The sequence below is a fragment of the Empidonax traillii genome, unplaced genomic scaffold (genome assembly GCF_003031625.1).
Source record: "Empidonax traillii isolate 1590-97213 ecotype Southwest subspecies unplaced genomic scaffold, ASM303162v1 scaffold496:size689020, whole genome shotgun sequence".
In the NCBI taxonomy this organism is placed as follows: domain Eukaryota; kingdom Metazoa; phylum Chordata; class Aves; order Passeriformes; family Tyrannidae; genus Empidonax; species Empidonax traillii.
Window position 1 is genome coordinate 500,646 of NW_020955689.1, and position 15,520 is coordinate 516,165.

The following is a 15,520-nucleotide window of genomic DNA, read 5'->3' on the forward strand; positions in this document are numbered from 1 at the left end:
AGTAAAATGCGTCCTTCCTAGGGTAAATGAGACAGCAGCATGTACTAACCAGCTGCCACTTTCTGAAACTCAACTGTAGTTTAGCAGCTAAATTGGTAAATGCTTCTAAATCTTTAGCTGCTGCTTCTGAAATGCTGGACGGCACATCAGTCTTTTGCATCTTGTTAGCAGTTCCATCTTTTATCATTTCACTGGTCAACATATGCCCAGATTCAAAGTTTAATTTCCACCATAGATATGGTAAGTATTCTTTTTTTTTTTTTTTTTTATCTGCAGATCCAGTTTCCCAGAAAATATGGTTATTGATTTTTTTTTTAAATCAATAAAACCTATAAATCAAGTGAAGTGAAGTATCTTTCCCACTCCTTATCCCAAGAATCTAAGGAAGTGATCATGAATCATTTTTGCTGGCAACACAAATTTCTTGAAAATAGAATTTACTGTCCATGTGTCTTTTCAGTACTGTTTTACCTTGTGGAAAATTAGGGGTTAATCAGGCATCTTAGTCTTCTCACATTGAGTAATCTCACATAACAAAATATATCAAAAGATACATTGGAAAAGGATCTTGCTGAAGTAACTCCTTCTAAAAAGAAGTGATCACTATCTGGAGGCCCTCTCCTTCTGTATAAATACCTATGGATATACGGATCTATGGGTATAGATCTACACAAAGAAATCTACAGGGCCTATAGTTTATGCTACAGACACACACAGGCCCAAAAATTCCAGGGGACAATGTATTCCCCTCCCCCAGATTATAATGGAAATGATGTTACATGAACCTGATTTTATAATAGGTGGTATTTTTTGCATACGCACTTTAACCACTACTAAAACTCTGTCCTCATACATATTCAGGCAACTTTGGCTGGTCTAAGTGACACTGTTTTAACATTCACAAACGTAGGCAGATAGAGTATGAAAGCATTGAAGGGGATTTATGAAAAGAATGAGTTACATTACAAAGAAAACATGGAAAAGCAGAGAAAACACGTGTGGAGTTGTTCATAAAGCAAAAAGGGAAAACCATTTCAGGCACTCTGTTTCAGAGACAATCCAGAAAAACATTTTAACAGACTGATTTGATGAATAACATCAAGCATGAATAAATAAAAAGTACAGTAAAAAAAATACTCCAACATACTCCTGGAATAGGATGTATCTGGGGCTGTTCATACCTCAGTCACACATATGCTAACAATCACACCATATCCATTCTGTATATTCTGTTCATATGCATTCTACTGTGTTCCACAGATTTATCTGAACTCACTATGAAAAAGCTGTGTGATACAGGGATTGGGATCTGGTAACACTGCTAAAAACAAAAACTGATTCTTACAAAGCAGTTCCGGTATTTCCAAACTCCATATATTAACTGAAGGCTGTTTAAAGAGGCTCCTGAGAAGCAGAAAAGTCCCAGGCTGTCAGGTTAGAATGTAGGAAAGCCTAACTACAACTTTCAGATAAAGGGTAAAAGTCCCAGCCTCAAGAAATGAAACAGTACCCTCTCATCCATGAAAACAGAGCAGGCAATTTTTCAATAATAATTGAACACTGGTCATCTTAAGGGCAACATAGGGCAATGAAGAAAAGACCACAACACAATAGAGAAAGTGCCATCTTAACTGTGTATTTTTAGCTGTATTCTTCATATATGTCCATCTTTATGACATATTCATCTCAGGAATGGGAATGAAAAAAGAAACATTTTTACTGCGTATTTTTACTGCATATTTGAATAAGAAAAATATACTCACAGTACTGCAAATACATTTAGGATATGTGTGAGGAGAAATTCTTGTCAAGACATGCAATGATACACTACCTAAGTCCATTTTATCTGAGAAATTAATAAACTAGACTGTTTTGGTCATTCATCAAGAAAGATAACTTTTCCCCAAAACAAGCTGGGCTTGTGAAGAAGCAATGTCTGTGATCATTTCTGTGACAACAATAACGATGAATAGTTTTAAACAGATTTTATGAAATACAATGCAGCATAAGAAGTGGAGAAATTATTGCCTTCTTCTGTCTTTCTTTTAGGAAATAAAGATAATGAAACTTTTCCCATAATAAGTAGAGCACCTTCACATAAAGAGAGGGTATGAGAAACAATCATTTTAGAATGTTCTGCTAGAACTGCAAAGTTAAAACTCTAATGTCCCACTTTTTCTTGAAAAGGCATGGGAAAGAAACTAGGATTCACAGAACTTCAGTTACAATTTCCATAGAGGATTTATAATATTCACTAAGCTTTTATCAGTTACTGCTATTTCTAACAACCAAACACCAAAGCAACATTTATCCTTTTTTCACTTAGTGATACTGGATTAAGTTTAGTTCCTGCACAACAATGAAAACTTGGAAAATTAGTAAAAACAGTTCATCAGCTAAAGGAATGATGAAGATAAAGTGAAACTAGAAGACTCAGTGATCACAATATTAAAAAAAAACAAACCTGCAAAGAAGCTGCTAAGAGAAAAGAAAAGGTGCAGAGCAAAACAGAGACGTGAGAGAAGGATGTGTTAGCAATGGACTGGAAAAATGACCTTCAACTAACCTTTTATCTGTCTAACTTTTACACAAGAGGACTGGTATGTATGCCATGAGAAACATTTAGCATATGAATTATTGTCTTCTTCTGTTCTATGGCAACATGTCAATGACTAAGTGAGAAAGAAACCACCAAAAGCTGAAGGTTTCCACTCATAGGACATGAGCATGTAGATCAGAGTGGAGCAAGGTCATTGTTCCTGCTACCCTCGTGCTTTAAAAATCATTAGAAGTTGAAATCAACTTTTCTAGAGCACTAAGAAGAAGGGATCAATCAGTATTCTTAAGGCTGGACAAGATACATGAAAGCTTAGGGGCATGTTTTCTACAAGAACATGGAAAACAATGCTGAAGCAAGTTTTGAAGAGGATCTCATCCATCACTGTAGGACTGCAGAAATCCCCTTCTTCTCTCAGGCTCTTTCTGAAAAAACTCTTATTAAGCAGGAATTATATCTGCAACCAGCATTGTAGATCAATCAGCGGGTGGTGATGGGAAAGTTCATAAGTTCATTAAATTCTGATTTGGATGGCAACTTAGGAAAAATACCATATTGCAATTTTTAACTTTATCTCAGTGTACACATAAATCTTACTTCCTACTGGTATTGTGATTGCCTTATTGTAACTAAAACAACCACACATCAAATTAAGTTTTCTATTTCACCTGTTAAACTCCTGAACTCATGAAGCTGCTCTCTCATTTCCTCCAGAGACAAACAGACATGAAACAGTAATTCATGTACTGCAGTAACTCTGCTGTATGTTTTTCATATGCTGCCTGCAGGCACAGTGAATAGGAATAAAAACTGAAACACAGCACCAAGAGATCTTGTTGTGTTCTCTGTATCTATGCTTTTAGCTCCCACTCTGATTATTTTTTACAGTTCCTACAGCTCTGGGAAGTGACAAGACACAGATACAGTGAACAGACCAGCCCACCTCCCTTCGGGGTCCTATTCCCAGGGTAAAAGAAGAATGGAAGAACCAGCATGCTGTTCCCTGAAGCAAAGATCAGTGGCCCATGGAAAAGTTCATACCAAAATAGCCTCATGTACATGTTATTAGGAAGTCTCATGAAAACAGTGGATGAAGATATATAATTTTATTAACTAACCTTTTGTGTTCTGTGAGTATATCCTATCCCTATTCTCTGTATAATTTTGTTTCTTACAGCAAAGGAGAGGAGCTTATTTCTCTAAGAGCAAAATGATACCACATACTGCATTGCCTTTCCCCCTGCTGTTAATCAGTGAGCACAAAAGAACTTTTTTCTATCTCCAAATTCCTGTTTGCAAATAAGGCAAATGTCCTATCACCTGCCACACCAACTGGACATCAAGAACTTAGAAAACAACAAGCTTTCTGCACATCCCCAGTACTAAACCTTATTATCCTCTCAAAATGGAAGTTTCCAAGGAAACAAGAAGAAAAGAGGATACAAGAAATGCAAATATAAAAGAGAAAAACAAAGCAAAAAGGCTGGTGTTTATGATTTTTCAAATTACATATACATGTACATTGTTATTAGGTTGCAATTATGATCCATGGGTTTAGTATTTAATTTATTTATTAACTGCAATAGTTACTTGAATTACCAAGATAAAGCCTCTATCATGATAATAACTGCGTCTTCACAAAGGAATTCCTATTCTAAGAAAAAACATATTATCTAAATAGACAACATAGACAATAAGAAACATCAATCTCATGTTGGTAGTACAAATAAAAATTGTTACAATCACAGAGGAAATCTGTATCAGAGTCAGGAGCGTAAAGAATGTGTGACAGCTGCACCCACTGCAGGATCCCTGCTTGAAAATGGCTCCCTCAGAATTTACAGTGTACCCATACTTTTACCTTTTTTTGTGATAGCATGGCATATTTTCAGCAGGTGTTTCTCATTTTGCACTTTCTGAAGAAAGTCACCAAGCTATCTTGACTAATTTTGTTTTTCTGGTGATCTTTAGTTAAGGCTTTGAAAGAGACCTATAGGTTTGAACATAATTTACAACATACGGGGCTGCGAGTTCAAAACAAACAAAAAATACCCCAAAGTCAAAACAGTAAAGACAGAAAATTGCATTTCCACGTAGTCTTTGCTTATTACTAGACGAGGACTGTTCATTCAGGTTTGAGAAGAAAACTGAACAAGATGATATTCTGTAGTCTCTTCAAACCTGAATTATCCTATAGCCTTATGACATTCCTGTTTTCAGGAATGTTTATAGAAGTCATTCATGACTTAATGTACATGAAAGGTCTTGTTACCATCTTCCCTCAGACTAAATGGAAAAGCAATGGCTTTGTTACCTGCGGATCACTCCCAATCGCTACTGTCAGCAATGATTTTAATCTGTTTGGTGGTATGCATATGTTGTTTTGCTTGGATGAAAGTCCATTATTCAGAAAAAAAAAGGCATGGACCTAAATCAAGAAAGTCTTAAAGTCTAAAACTCATAAAAGAAGAATGAGAATTCTTGGTTTGTACAGACTACTTTTCATGTATCTCTCTGAAATCACGACAATGAGAATTCTTTGACTTCTGTGCCTGCAGTCAAAAAAAAAACCCAAAAAAACCCAGTTTTATTAATGTAAAGGCTTTCTGCAATTACTTTCCAAACTACAGAACTTCTACGTAGTTTCCACTTCATACAAAAAAATTATTTAAGCTATTATTAGCAGCAGAACATATATTAGTGCAATTGTATATACTTTTACCTTGTCAGGAAATGTACAACTAAAACCAGCAAAAACTGTAGTTTATTGGTAGCTTGTTAACTACTTGCCATTAAAAGATCAATCAACAGCTTAGGTTTAAATATATTAACTAAGTAATTTCACCCTGGGAAGGAACTGTGTTGTAAAGTGACATGATCCCCAAGAGATGAAAAGGTAAAAAAGTTGAGTTGCTGAACTTCTCCATTTTCTCACTTCTCTTTGATGCAATTTAAACCAAAAAGTGCTTTCTATCTAAAGTGGTTAGTTAAACATCTGAAAGGTGTAAATGAGAAAGTTTCAGCCTAGAAAAACACCTAAGGTCAAGGCCAGAAATTCTGACCTCATCCCGTGAAACCTGCAGAGGGTTTTACTACTGGCTGCAATACAGGTTCTCAGTTCCCAAGGAATACATAAATGTTGATTTTTTTTTTTCATTTCTTTGTGTGGGCACCATACTGCAATGATTTATACCAAAAGCTCAGTGGTGGAAGAAGCCACATGACTACTTGGGGCTGTGCTGTGAGATGAATAGGGTGTCATAATATATTCAGCAAATATGGCAATCCTCCAAAACAGAGAAAGGTATGAAAAATTAGTTCCTTGGTTTAGAAACCATAGACTGAAGCCAAGAACACATAGAAAGAAAATGTATTGGCCTCTTCCCCACTACAACACAAATCACTGCTGTTCTATGTGTACAAACCATAACAGGTGTTATGCAAACACTGCAGTGTAATTTTTTGTTACTGTCTACGTTAAAATAATCTGCCTTTGTTGCATTTTTCTCTCACTTAAAAGGAAAAAATAGCACATTAAAGAATATCTGTGGAAACTCACTTTCCATACAAAAAAACTAGTTTATAAAGAGTTTCTAAGGGAATTTATTTTTCCATAAAAAAGGTTAAAACATGAAGAAGGAGGTAGCTGCAAAGGATGCTCACAAATTTCTAAGAACCTTAAAAATGTAAATAGCTGGAGCTGATTATTGCTTTAAAAAAATTTCAGTAAGTTATGCTGCTTAATTGTCCTTCTAAATCTAGGGAGAAGACCTGCAATTATGGTGTATATTTATTTTATTATAATATAAACATATACTAACAATCACAAATTGGTCCTGAAATAATAGTCTTATACATTTCAAGAAGAAGAATCTAACACTCTATTCTGTGTAAACTATGGGATTTCCAAGCACATTATCTCCAGCTCCATTAACAAATAAATTTGCCTTTTAAATACCTGCCCAAAGATACCCTTATATACAACTTTTCTGAGCCATATGCAAGCAGGAAGCTTGTATCCATCAGCAGAACCTAATCACAATACTTCTAGTTACGAACACAATTCAGGATCTATATATTAAGGCCCAAGAAAGAAGAAATCATTTTCCACAGTGCAGAGTCTCTGTGCTATGCTAAATTAAGCAAAATAACGGGAACAGAGACAAAGCATGCATTAGAAAAGTTAAAAAAAAAAAAAAAAACATGAAGGAGAAAGAGGGAATAACAAACATTACAGCGTCTATTAACTAACGGAATGTTTATGGAAATAGGACTAAAATGCACACGCATCCCAAATGAATCCTTATCTATAGCACCATAAGAAAATAAACTAAAATAAATTCATGAGGGGAAGCACCCTAAAGTATAACACTGTAAGTACACAGCCATGAAATTAATCTGAAATGCATTTGAATTGCTCTTGTAACAATAAACTCATTTCACAATCACGAAAATGTGTTATATGTTTCCACTTATAAATCAGTCTTCCCTAAGTACCATTAAGATTTATTTAACATCAAAATCTATCATACACAGTTAGAGCATACATAAAGTACCAGATGCATATTAAAAGGGTTTTTAAAATGGAATTCCTTATGTGCTGCTTTACTAATTCTGGAACAGCTAATACTTTTGTCTTTACCACTTACAAGTTACACTTGTTGAGAAGGCATATGCTAGAGAAAGTTGAGAAAGCAGTACTAGAACTGTTCTCTTCAAGTAAAGATACCCAGCAAAAGAAGAAACTTATAATGAATCTACTTGTAGGTAACAGCATATCATTTCTTACACAATTGCATTACTGACCATGACAGTCCCTACAATGTGTAAGGCATCAGATTACTCAGAAATACTCTGTGTTTAAGAAACTGTTTCAGAAATATCAGTGGGAAAATTCCAGCCCTCATTCAGCCAGTGCCCTTGCTGCTTGTAACATATGAAAACTGACAACCAGAAAAACAGGATAAAGTTCAAAGCAATTTTTCAATGTCCCTATTGATTAAACTTTAAAAGTTACCGTGTTTACCAAAAGCCTCCAGCTTTAAGGAGCAAGAGAGAAGAGAAGAAGAACACACAAACACACGGTGCAATAAAAATCATTTTGGTAGTAAGCAAACAGGCAATTTTTTAAAAGAAAATAATGTCTTCTGTATTTTCAGTTATTTACCTCTGTCAGCTTTAATGAAGGAGAACAAAGAAGTCTGTTCGATGAATGAACTAGTCTAACAGCAATACTTGTTAAATTGTTCGGATAAAGTGTTTTAACACCATATTTAATGGATATCCCATTCTCAGCCTACCTGGTGTGTTCAGTAGCCGGGACATCTTGCAAGAGTAGGAGATAAACTGCTCACAGTATTCAGCACTACTGGTAATGGCAGAAATCTGGTCCATTGTTGCACTGTAGTTGAGCTGCAGTACAGATAACTTCTCCAGGCTGTTGCCTCCCACAGAAGTCTGCATTTGCAGATCATGGTACACAGTTGTCCATACTTTGTCCTCTGAAAGAGAGGGGAAGAAAGACAAGACAAGAATTGGTGAAAGACAGACAGTGGAACTGAATTAAAATAAACCCAGGACTTCGGCAAAAGATAAAAATGTTCTGCAATATATTTTTTGAAGTGGTAGTAGAGAAGAAGGACATTGCATGTGAAAAATGATCATGTGAGAGCATAGTTCCATCAAGTAAGGACTGATGATGGGAAAAGACTCTGATCACCTTTATGAAAAGATAATGGATATACCATGTGAGGAGTCTTCCCTGAACAAGGAACTGATGCTAATCATTACATATGGAACTAGTAAGGATTAATTTTGATCAGAAGGACACAAGGCTGATGCCTTAAAGATTCAAGGTCTCTACGTGAAGCAAATTCACTGTCATGATAAATTCCTGTGGGCTGGAGAGCAACACTGCTTTGTAGAAAAGAAACAACAGGGATGCACCAGATTATTATGTGATTACATCATTTAACAATTAATACAGAAAATACTGCAGTTTATCAAGGTTTCTACATTTTTTTACCCAAGCTGTGTTCCTAGGGTAAGCCAAAATTACTGCTTATTGAGACAAATATTTCTAAATAGCAGCACCATATGACCTTATTGATTCTGTTAATGGTACAGATAGCAGCACAAGAAATAATGGAAGTAGAATGGAAATACAAAAGCTTCAGTTTAGTTGTGGAAAAACGCAAGGAAGGATGACCTAATTTAGTTGTTAAGAAATACAGCAGAACTGGCCAAATCTCCCCCATCCAGCAACCTTTTTTTGTAGGCTCATGCAAAAAAGGGTATATTATTCAGCCTAAATGGGGTCTGTATGCATTATATTGCTTTAAACTACTAAACAGCAAGTCACTGGAAGTGTTACTGTGTACCATTTGTCAATAGTTACCAGAGAAGATTTAAGATGAGATATCATAATAATGAAACAACACACTCCATACTCCTCTTGTAGAAAGATTTGTGGAAGTTGGAAGGTAGTTTAGAAAGGGAATAAAGAAAAGGCACAGAAACTTTCCTGTTATAGGTTAACCATTATTTTTTCTTAGACGAACATTCCACTGAACCAAAATGAAAAAAAATATTATCTGAGTAAGGCACAGGGTTTTGAAATGAAAACAATGAAGAGTCAGTCAATATTAGTGATATTGCCTTCCTGTAAGAATACTATTCTATCATTTAGGTGTGAAAAATTTTCAAATTTGACTATTACTGTAAAAATACACTATCTCAGCTGATATTTACTGCATATATTGTCCATCTCACATAGACAAGGAGTGAAATAGGTCAATTATCCTCTGTAAATAAACCCCAGAAAGTTCTCTTTTCTCTATAGATTATCCTGTAGCATATTACCATAAAACTTCCTAGAAGTGCATCAGGTTTTGTCAGTAATATTTGTCATGTGTAGTTCTTTCACATTTTAAATTGTTTTTCTGTTTCCCTTTTAAATTTTCTGCTTTATATCCTTCTACTACTGAGGGCCAAGTCAAAGAAATGTGTCTTGAAACAAGAAATATGAAAGCCTAAAAAAACACCTGTAAGAATCTATTCCGGTGCCTTGAACAAGCTTGCACAAAAGCCCAGTTTCTCAAAAGAGTCAGCCAGGCCTTTGCCCCAGTCAGTTCAGCTCTTCCTGTAGAGCAACACCACTGACTACAGTTGTCCTTCCAGGGATGCAGAGACAAAAACACACCATACTGCTAACTCTGTTGTATTTATCAGAAAAATACATTCTCCAGGGAGTTCACCTGCCAGCTTCAGAGAATACTAATTCACATGACAGATGTGCCTTACAGCAATAAAAGCCATAAAATGTAGCACATAACAGTATGTTTTCAATTCTTTTATGCCTGTTAATACAAATCTCTGAGTCATTTTAAAATCTGTGGCCTGATACCACACTTTAATATCTCAACTACATGCGAACACTTTGCCAAACTGAGACATACTCAAAAGCGCTTCAGTACTACTTCACCCAGTTCACAGAAATGTGCTGACATACCCTGATGAGTTTTGGTGCAACTCGGAGTAAAGTTAACTTTCCATGTTATGATTATTCTTATCTCCATGACTCCGTCTTATTTTCCAGTCTTAATTTTTACTGCGTAGCGTCAGACTATTTTGGATTATACAGAATCTTGTGGACCCATGTGTTTGCAACTGATATGGTGTAAGTCTTTCTAATCAAATGTTCAGAGATAAGGTAAGCAAAGCAGACGAATCCTCCACAGGGAGTATGCATCACTAGCCAAATGAGATGAAATTCAGCAGGTGAAGCAAGGTGGTTATTATTTTAATATTCATATCCTTAGTCCAAAGCTCTGTATAAAACTCAATAATATTCTTGCACTGAGAAAAAAAATATTTAAAAAAAAAAGCAGGGGGGAGGAAGAACAGGAATTCTTTTTTCTGTATTTCTTTAATCCCACTCCCAAGTATTGAGAAAAAAATTATAATTGTCACCTGTCAAGTTGCATGGAGAATACAACACAGTGTTGTTGAGAGCCTGGGATTCAAGTTTAGTGCAGATTCATTTCCAAGAAAGGCTTATACATTCACTGGCAGAAATGTCTCATTTTTGGCAGAAAACACTGTACATGTAAGAGCTCAAAAGTGTTAGTAAGGAATGTATTAGGACAGTTAGAGCCTCATACTGGATTTCTGAGCAAAGAGTCCTAGAGTAGCCATTAAGAGAGATTAGGAATGTCATTAGCAATAGGAATTGTGTTAGCTATTATATCTGAGAAGGACTTTCTTTATGGATAGTAGATTCTAGCCAATGCAGCCCTGACACTTCCCCTCCCACTTAGGGAATTTCCAGATTTATTGTGGCACACTGTACTAAAGAAGACAGAAACATGTTCTTGTCAGTCAAATGCATCCTCTAAACAATTTCAGGATCCTTCTGTCAAAGTACAAGTACTACTAGTGGGTAAGATCTCGTTGCACCTTGTAATGTATCTATTCATCAAGATGCATATATGTGCATGAAGTCAATAACCATTTCTAGAAAAGAAACTAAGTCTCCTCCTGCTATCTTAAAGATGATGGGAGATTGCTTAGGATCCAGATACTGGAAATAAATGTAGTTCTCAATTCACTTGCAACTAATTTTTTGATAGTCTGGCTCAAATGACAGGTGAACATGTTCAGCAAACTGGCTTGTCTAAACTCTAGAAGCCGAATGACCTGTGCCTGAAGGTCAGGCACAGAGAGAGTGTGGAGGAAAAGCTGCAACCTGTGTACAGGAAGGAAGTTATTTCTTTGGATTGAGGATTTTACACTCCACACATTTTCCTTATTTGACTCATGGACCAAACCTGTATGGAATGACCGGCCCTTTCCTTGACTGGAAAAACACACTGACAGTGTAATATGGTCACAGCCAAAAATCCATCTCCTCTCCCCATCAAAAGAAGACTTCTGCATTTCATACAGTTATATATCTGGGATTGGCGTTAAGATGTCTGGAAAGGTTTAAAGGAGAAAGTTGCCAGAAAAATACCTTATCTATTGAGTGCTGGTTACAAACTGCTTTTTCCCTTTTAATCTTAATAATTTTTTAACATGCTAATACTTTCCATGGAAACCAGCTAGACACTTAGAGCATGAATATAAGGCCATCATGTCCACCTATGGTTCCAGTTTTTCTGAATCTACTTATTAGCTGAGACCATTCTCTAGAAAGACTGAATTAGTAACCTGCTTGCAGCCAACTTCCCTGACAAAAAAGGTAATGCAGATAGTTCACACTATCTCAAAGACCTGTATCATCACAATTTATGGCATTATTCCCATGTAGCTGAGAACAGGATGCAGTAGTCATGGTTAATGTGTCAAAATCTGCAAGAAAAGCTACCCTTTATTTCCATCAACAGTACACAGAAATCTCATTTAAGGTACAGGGAAGTGAAAAATCTGTCCTAGTTAACTGTAATTTGATATATATTCCTGGCAATTACAGTCACCACAACACTGGAATGAGTATTCCCCTAATACACTAGCAGATATTTTAAGAATACATGACATATGGCTATTGCTAACCACAAGTGTTTAGAGACAATTTGTTGGTCACAGCTGTGTATATGACTTCTGCACAGCCAAACACACCTATAAAGAGCAGATTTCACTTAACAATTATAATGCTGTTAAGCAGCATTTTCTATAAAATATTTTATGTGCTTATGACCTAAGTTATTAAAATTAAAAATAATAATAAAAAGAATTAATGTTGAGTAGCTAGTAGTAATTTAAGGTTAATGATACTATTCTCATAACGTTTCTTTTTTGCAGACATATTAGCAGGAATATAAAAGTTAATGTTTAAAGGAAATCAAAGTATGCTTTAAATTAAAAAAATGCAATAATATTACAAAAAAGGGTGAAAAAGAAAATTAAGGTAAAGGATAGTGAAAAAAAGAGGGTTTTTGCAATATTGCATGCCATTTCCTGGGGGTTCTGACGGTGAACTTCTGCACCTTAGCCCACTATGGAGTGTTTTATTTGAGGTTGGTCAAAATATCCTAGAGTCCAATAAATAGTCCAGTCAGCCAATGTAAGTGTTGGGATTGACCTTGAATACAAAACTCTTATAGAGCCATAGAAGTTTGGGAAATGATATGTGAGTAGAGTAAAAAAAGTACGTAGTAGAAAATTTGATGTTTATGTACAATGCACACTTATGGTCAATCACATATCATTAGACCATACAACCCAAGAGACTTCTCAGTTCTGGTGTCGTGTAAGGAGCTAGGCTGGATAGAGAGTAACCACAGATTCTTGGTGGAATTCATAATGGTTTTCACTAAGAACAATCTAATTAGATTCAATCTGCTAATACATTTGACACAGTTATAAAGAAAACAGGTTCCCTTAAATTTAGTCTGCACATTACTCTTCGCTGAAGCAATTCCTCTCCCAACAGATAGACATTATAGTAAGATTAATTTGATTAGGATTTTTTTTTTAAAAAAGGTAAATGACCACCTGTTTCCTTGAAAGGACATTAAAGTGACGTAATTTATTTTGCTGAAAATGCCTTTCAATTGCAATAACTGACTTACAGTCCTGCCCACTCACAACTCCTTTTACCGCTAATAATAGTTTTATTTCTCAGGAAAGATAATCTGCTCTCTTTCTCCCTCAATAGATCTGTGGTGTTTTGTTTTGATGGATGCAGTTGCATGACCTAAAATTTGGCTGACAGTCTTGATAAATGTCATCTGGTATGAGAATGCTTTGGTTCCTGATTGCAGTCTCAGAGAAGATGGTTTTGAGAATACCTGAGCATATAAAATAATTCGTATTCTTTTTTTGACTGGCATTATTTACAAGTCCAAGTGGAAAGATTGCATGTCCACACAAAGATTCATGGTGTGCTCTGTCCATTAGCCATAGGCAAAACAGACATGATGGAAAATTTAACCCCGAAGCTGATGGGATTTCTTTTAGATGGCTGTCTGCCTAATCACTGACACAATAGTGGCTAATTACTTTTCACCTAAATAAGTGCTGGCTGACAAGAGTTTTTTTGCAACCCTCTTTCTGCTTGGCAGGTTTACTTGGCATGAACTTGGAGGAAGACCAGCGAGGATCAGTGGCCTGTGCTGCTGATGTACTACACTACTAATACCTCTCTGTGTCTTCTTTAAACTGGCATTCAGATAACTTGGAAGGATGGGATAGTCAGCTGAAAGCTCAGTGAACTTAAATGTGATACCTAAGACAGTGACAGGAGGCAGTAATTTCAAGGTGTAATAAAAATTACGTCCATCTTCACCTGCTGCTGGCTGCTCTGCATTTGGTGTTAAGAATTGCCTGTGGGCCCTATTGAATTTCTAACCAGTGTTTGACAACTGCATTGCATTAACGCTTTGGAATGGGTTTTCTTCCCAAATGTCAGCCTGGAGACAGCTCTTTACTAGACGTCATGATTTTTACCATCATCAGTGCATTTGTCCCTTCAAATTAGATTACTGCAGTGTATTCTATAATACGCTAAACTACAAATCATTCGAGAAACTAGACACGATAGCCCGTTTATAAGTGGACTGCCTTCTAGGGAGGACAAAAATTACCATTATAATTATCTGATACTACGAGGTCTCCCATTTTATTTTCTGATAAGATCCTAGTTGGTATTGTTGAATTGTGTGGGATGGTAACACAACAGTTGTTAGCAACATGATTAATCTACGGACCTTTTGATACAATGTTGTAGGCACACTGATGTATACATTTGATACAGAAAAAATTATAGTAGACAATATCCTCTTTTCCCTCCTTCTATATTTCTTTCTAAGTGTGATTATATATAAAAGCTTAAAACTATATATAACAATTTGAAACTAATTCTGCTATGGACTTCAAAGGTGCTACAGCTGGGTTTATAAAAATGAAAAAATGTATGTTCTATTGAAGTTAACGAGTGTTTTGACAATCTTATCTGAGATTTGCAAATGTCAATTTTGCAGTAAAGTTCCTCTGGTGATACGAGTTCTATCGCTCTCATCTTACTAACATAGAAAGTGGGGTTTAGATCAGAAAAATCCAATGTTCGGAAAAAAAAAAGAATAAATGAAAAGTGTCCTTATGAACTAAAATCTATTGAAATCAAAGTCAGTATGTTTCTTAGTCTATCTAGGTGGGAAATAAGATCAATCAAAAATATAATGCAACCGTTCCTGCACTCATTTTCTCCTTCTACTCCTTTCATTCCTTTCTTTCATTGTTTCTTCATCAAGAAAATAATGACTCTTCAAATTTAATTACCAAATACTGATTGTGTATGTTCTTTTTTTACTTGAAGACTGTCTTCTCAGGAAATGAAACTGTACAGTTCCCTTGTATTTATGTAGTCTCCTTCATAACAACTCAGGACAGAGAAAACTTTATTTTGCAAACTTACTCTGATAGTGAACAATATAAACTTATACTATTTTAAAGCTATATATAATAGATAAATCAGATGCTTTACAAGGTAGAGTAGAAAGAAGTGACCAAAATAAAGTTTTCAGAGAACCAAAGGTTGCCAGAGAAGTAATTATGAAATGGTTGCTCTGACACAACTTACTAGAAACCTGAGCAGATATTATTAAAGTCGTAAGAAGAGGATGACTTCTCTGAAATGCTAGATGTGATTTTAAACCATTCAACACAGTTATATGTAAAAAACTAATGCCAAGAGCACCTCGGGAAACAGAAGAGAGATCTCTGGTACCTTCAAAGGAAAAAGACTGTAGCAACAGAAGTTGATACACTGAAAAAGAGTGCCTGGAGGAGGGAGGAACCTAAATCCAATTTAGGCCCTAATGTCAAAAATTACCTTATATGGGTTTTATTTGAAGCAAGAGCTTAAGAATAATCATACGTTGGAAGGAACAATAAATAATGAACCTCAGTGTAGCCATATGAAGGAGGACTCGGATCATTTAAGTGCCTGGTCTAACAGATGGC

General features: G+C 35.7%; 1 protein-coding gene across 1 annotated transcript in view; it reads right to left on the minus strand.

The window, feature by feature from the left end:
• Positions 1–15,520, minus strand: part of CNTNAP2 (contactin associated protein like 2) — a gene marked incomplete at its 5' end in the record, with an annotated part of 444,129 nt that overhangs the window by 289,446 nt on the left and 139,163 nt on the right. The window contains one exon of the mRNA XM_027896436.1: positions 7,858–8,058. Within this exon, the coding sequence (XP_027752237.1) occupies positions 7,858–8,058 (201 nt within the window). The remainder of the gene's footprint in view (positions 1–7,857; positions 8,059–15,520) is intronic.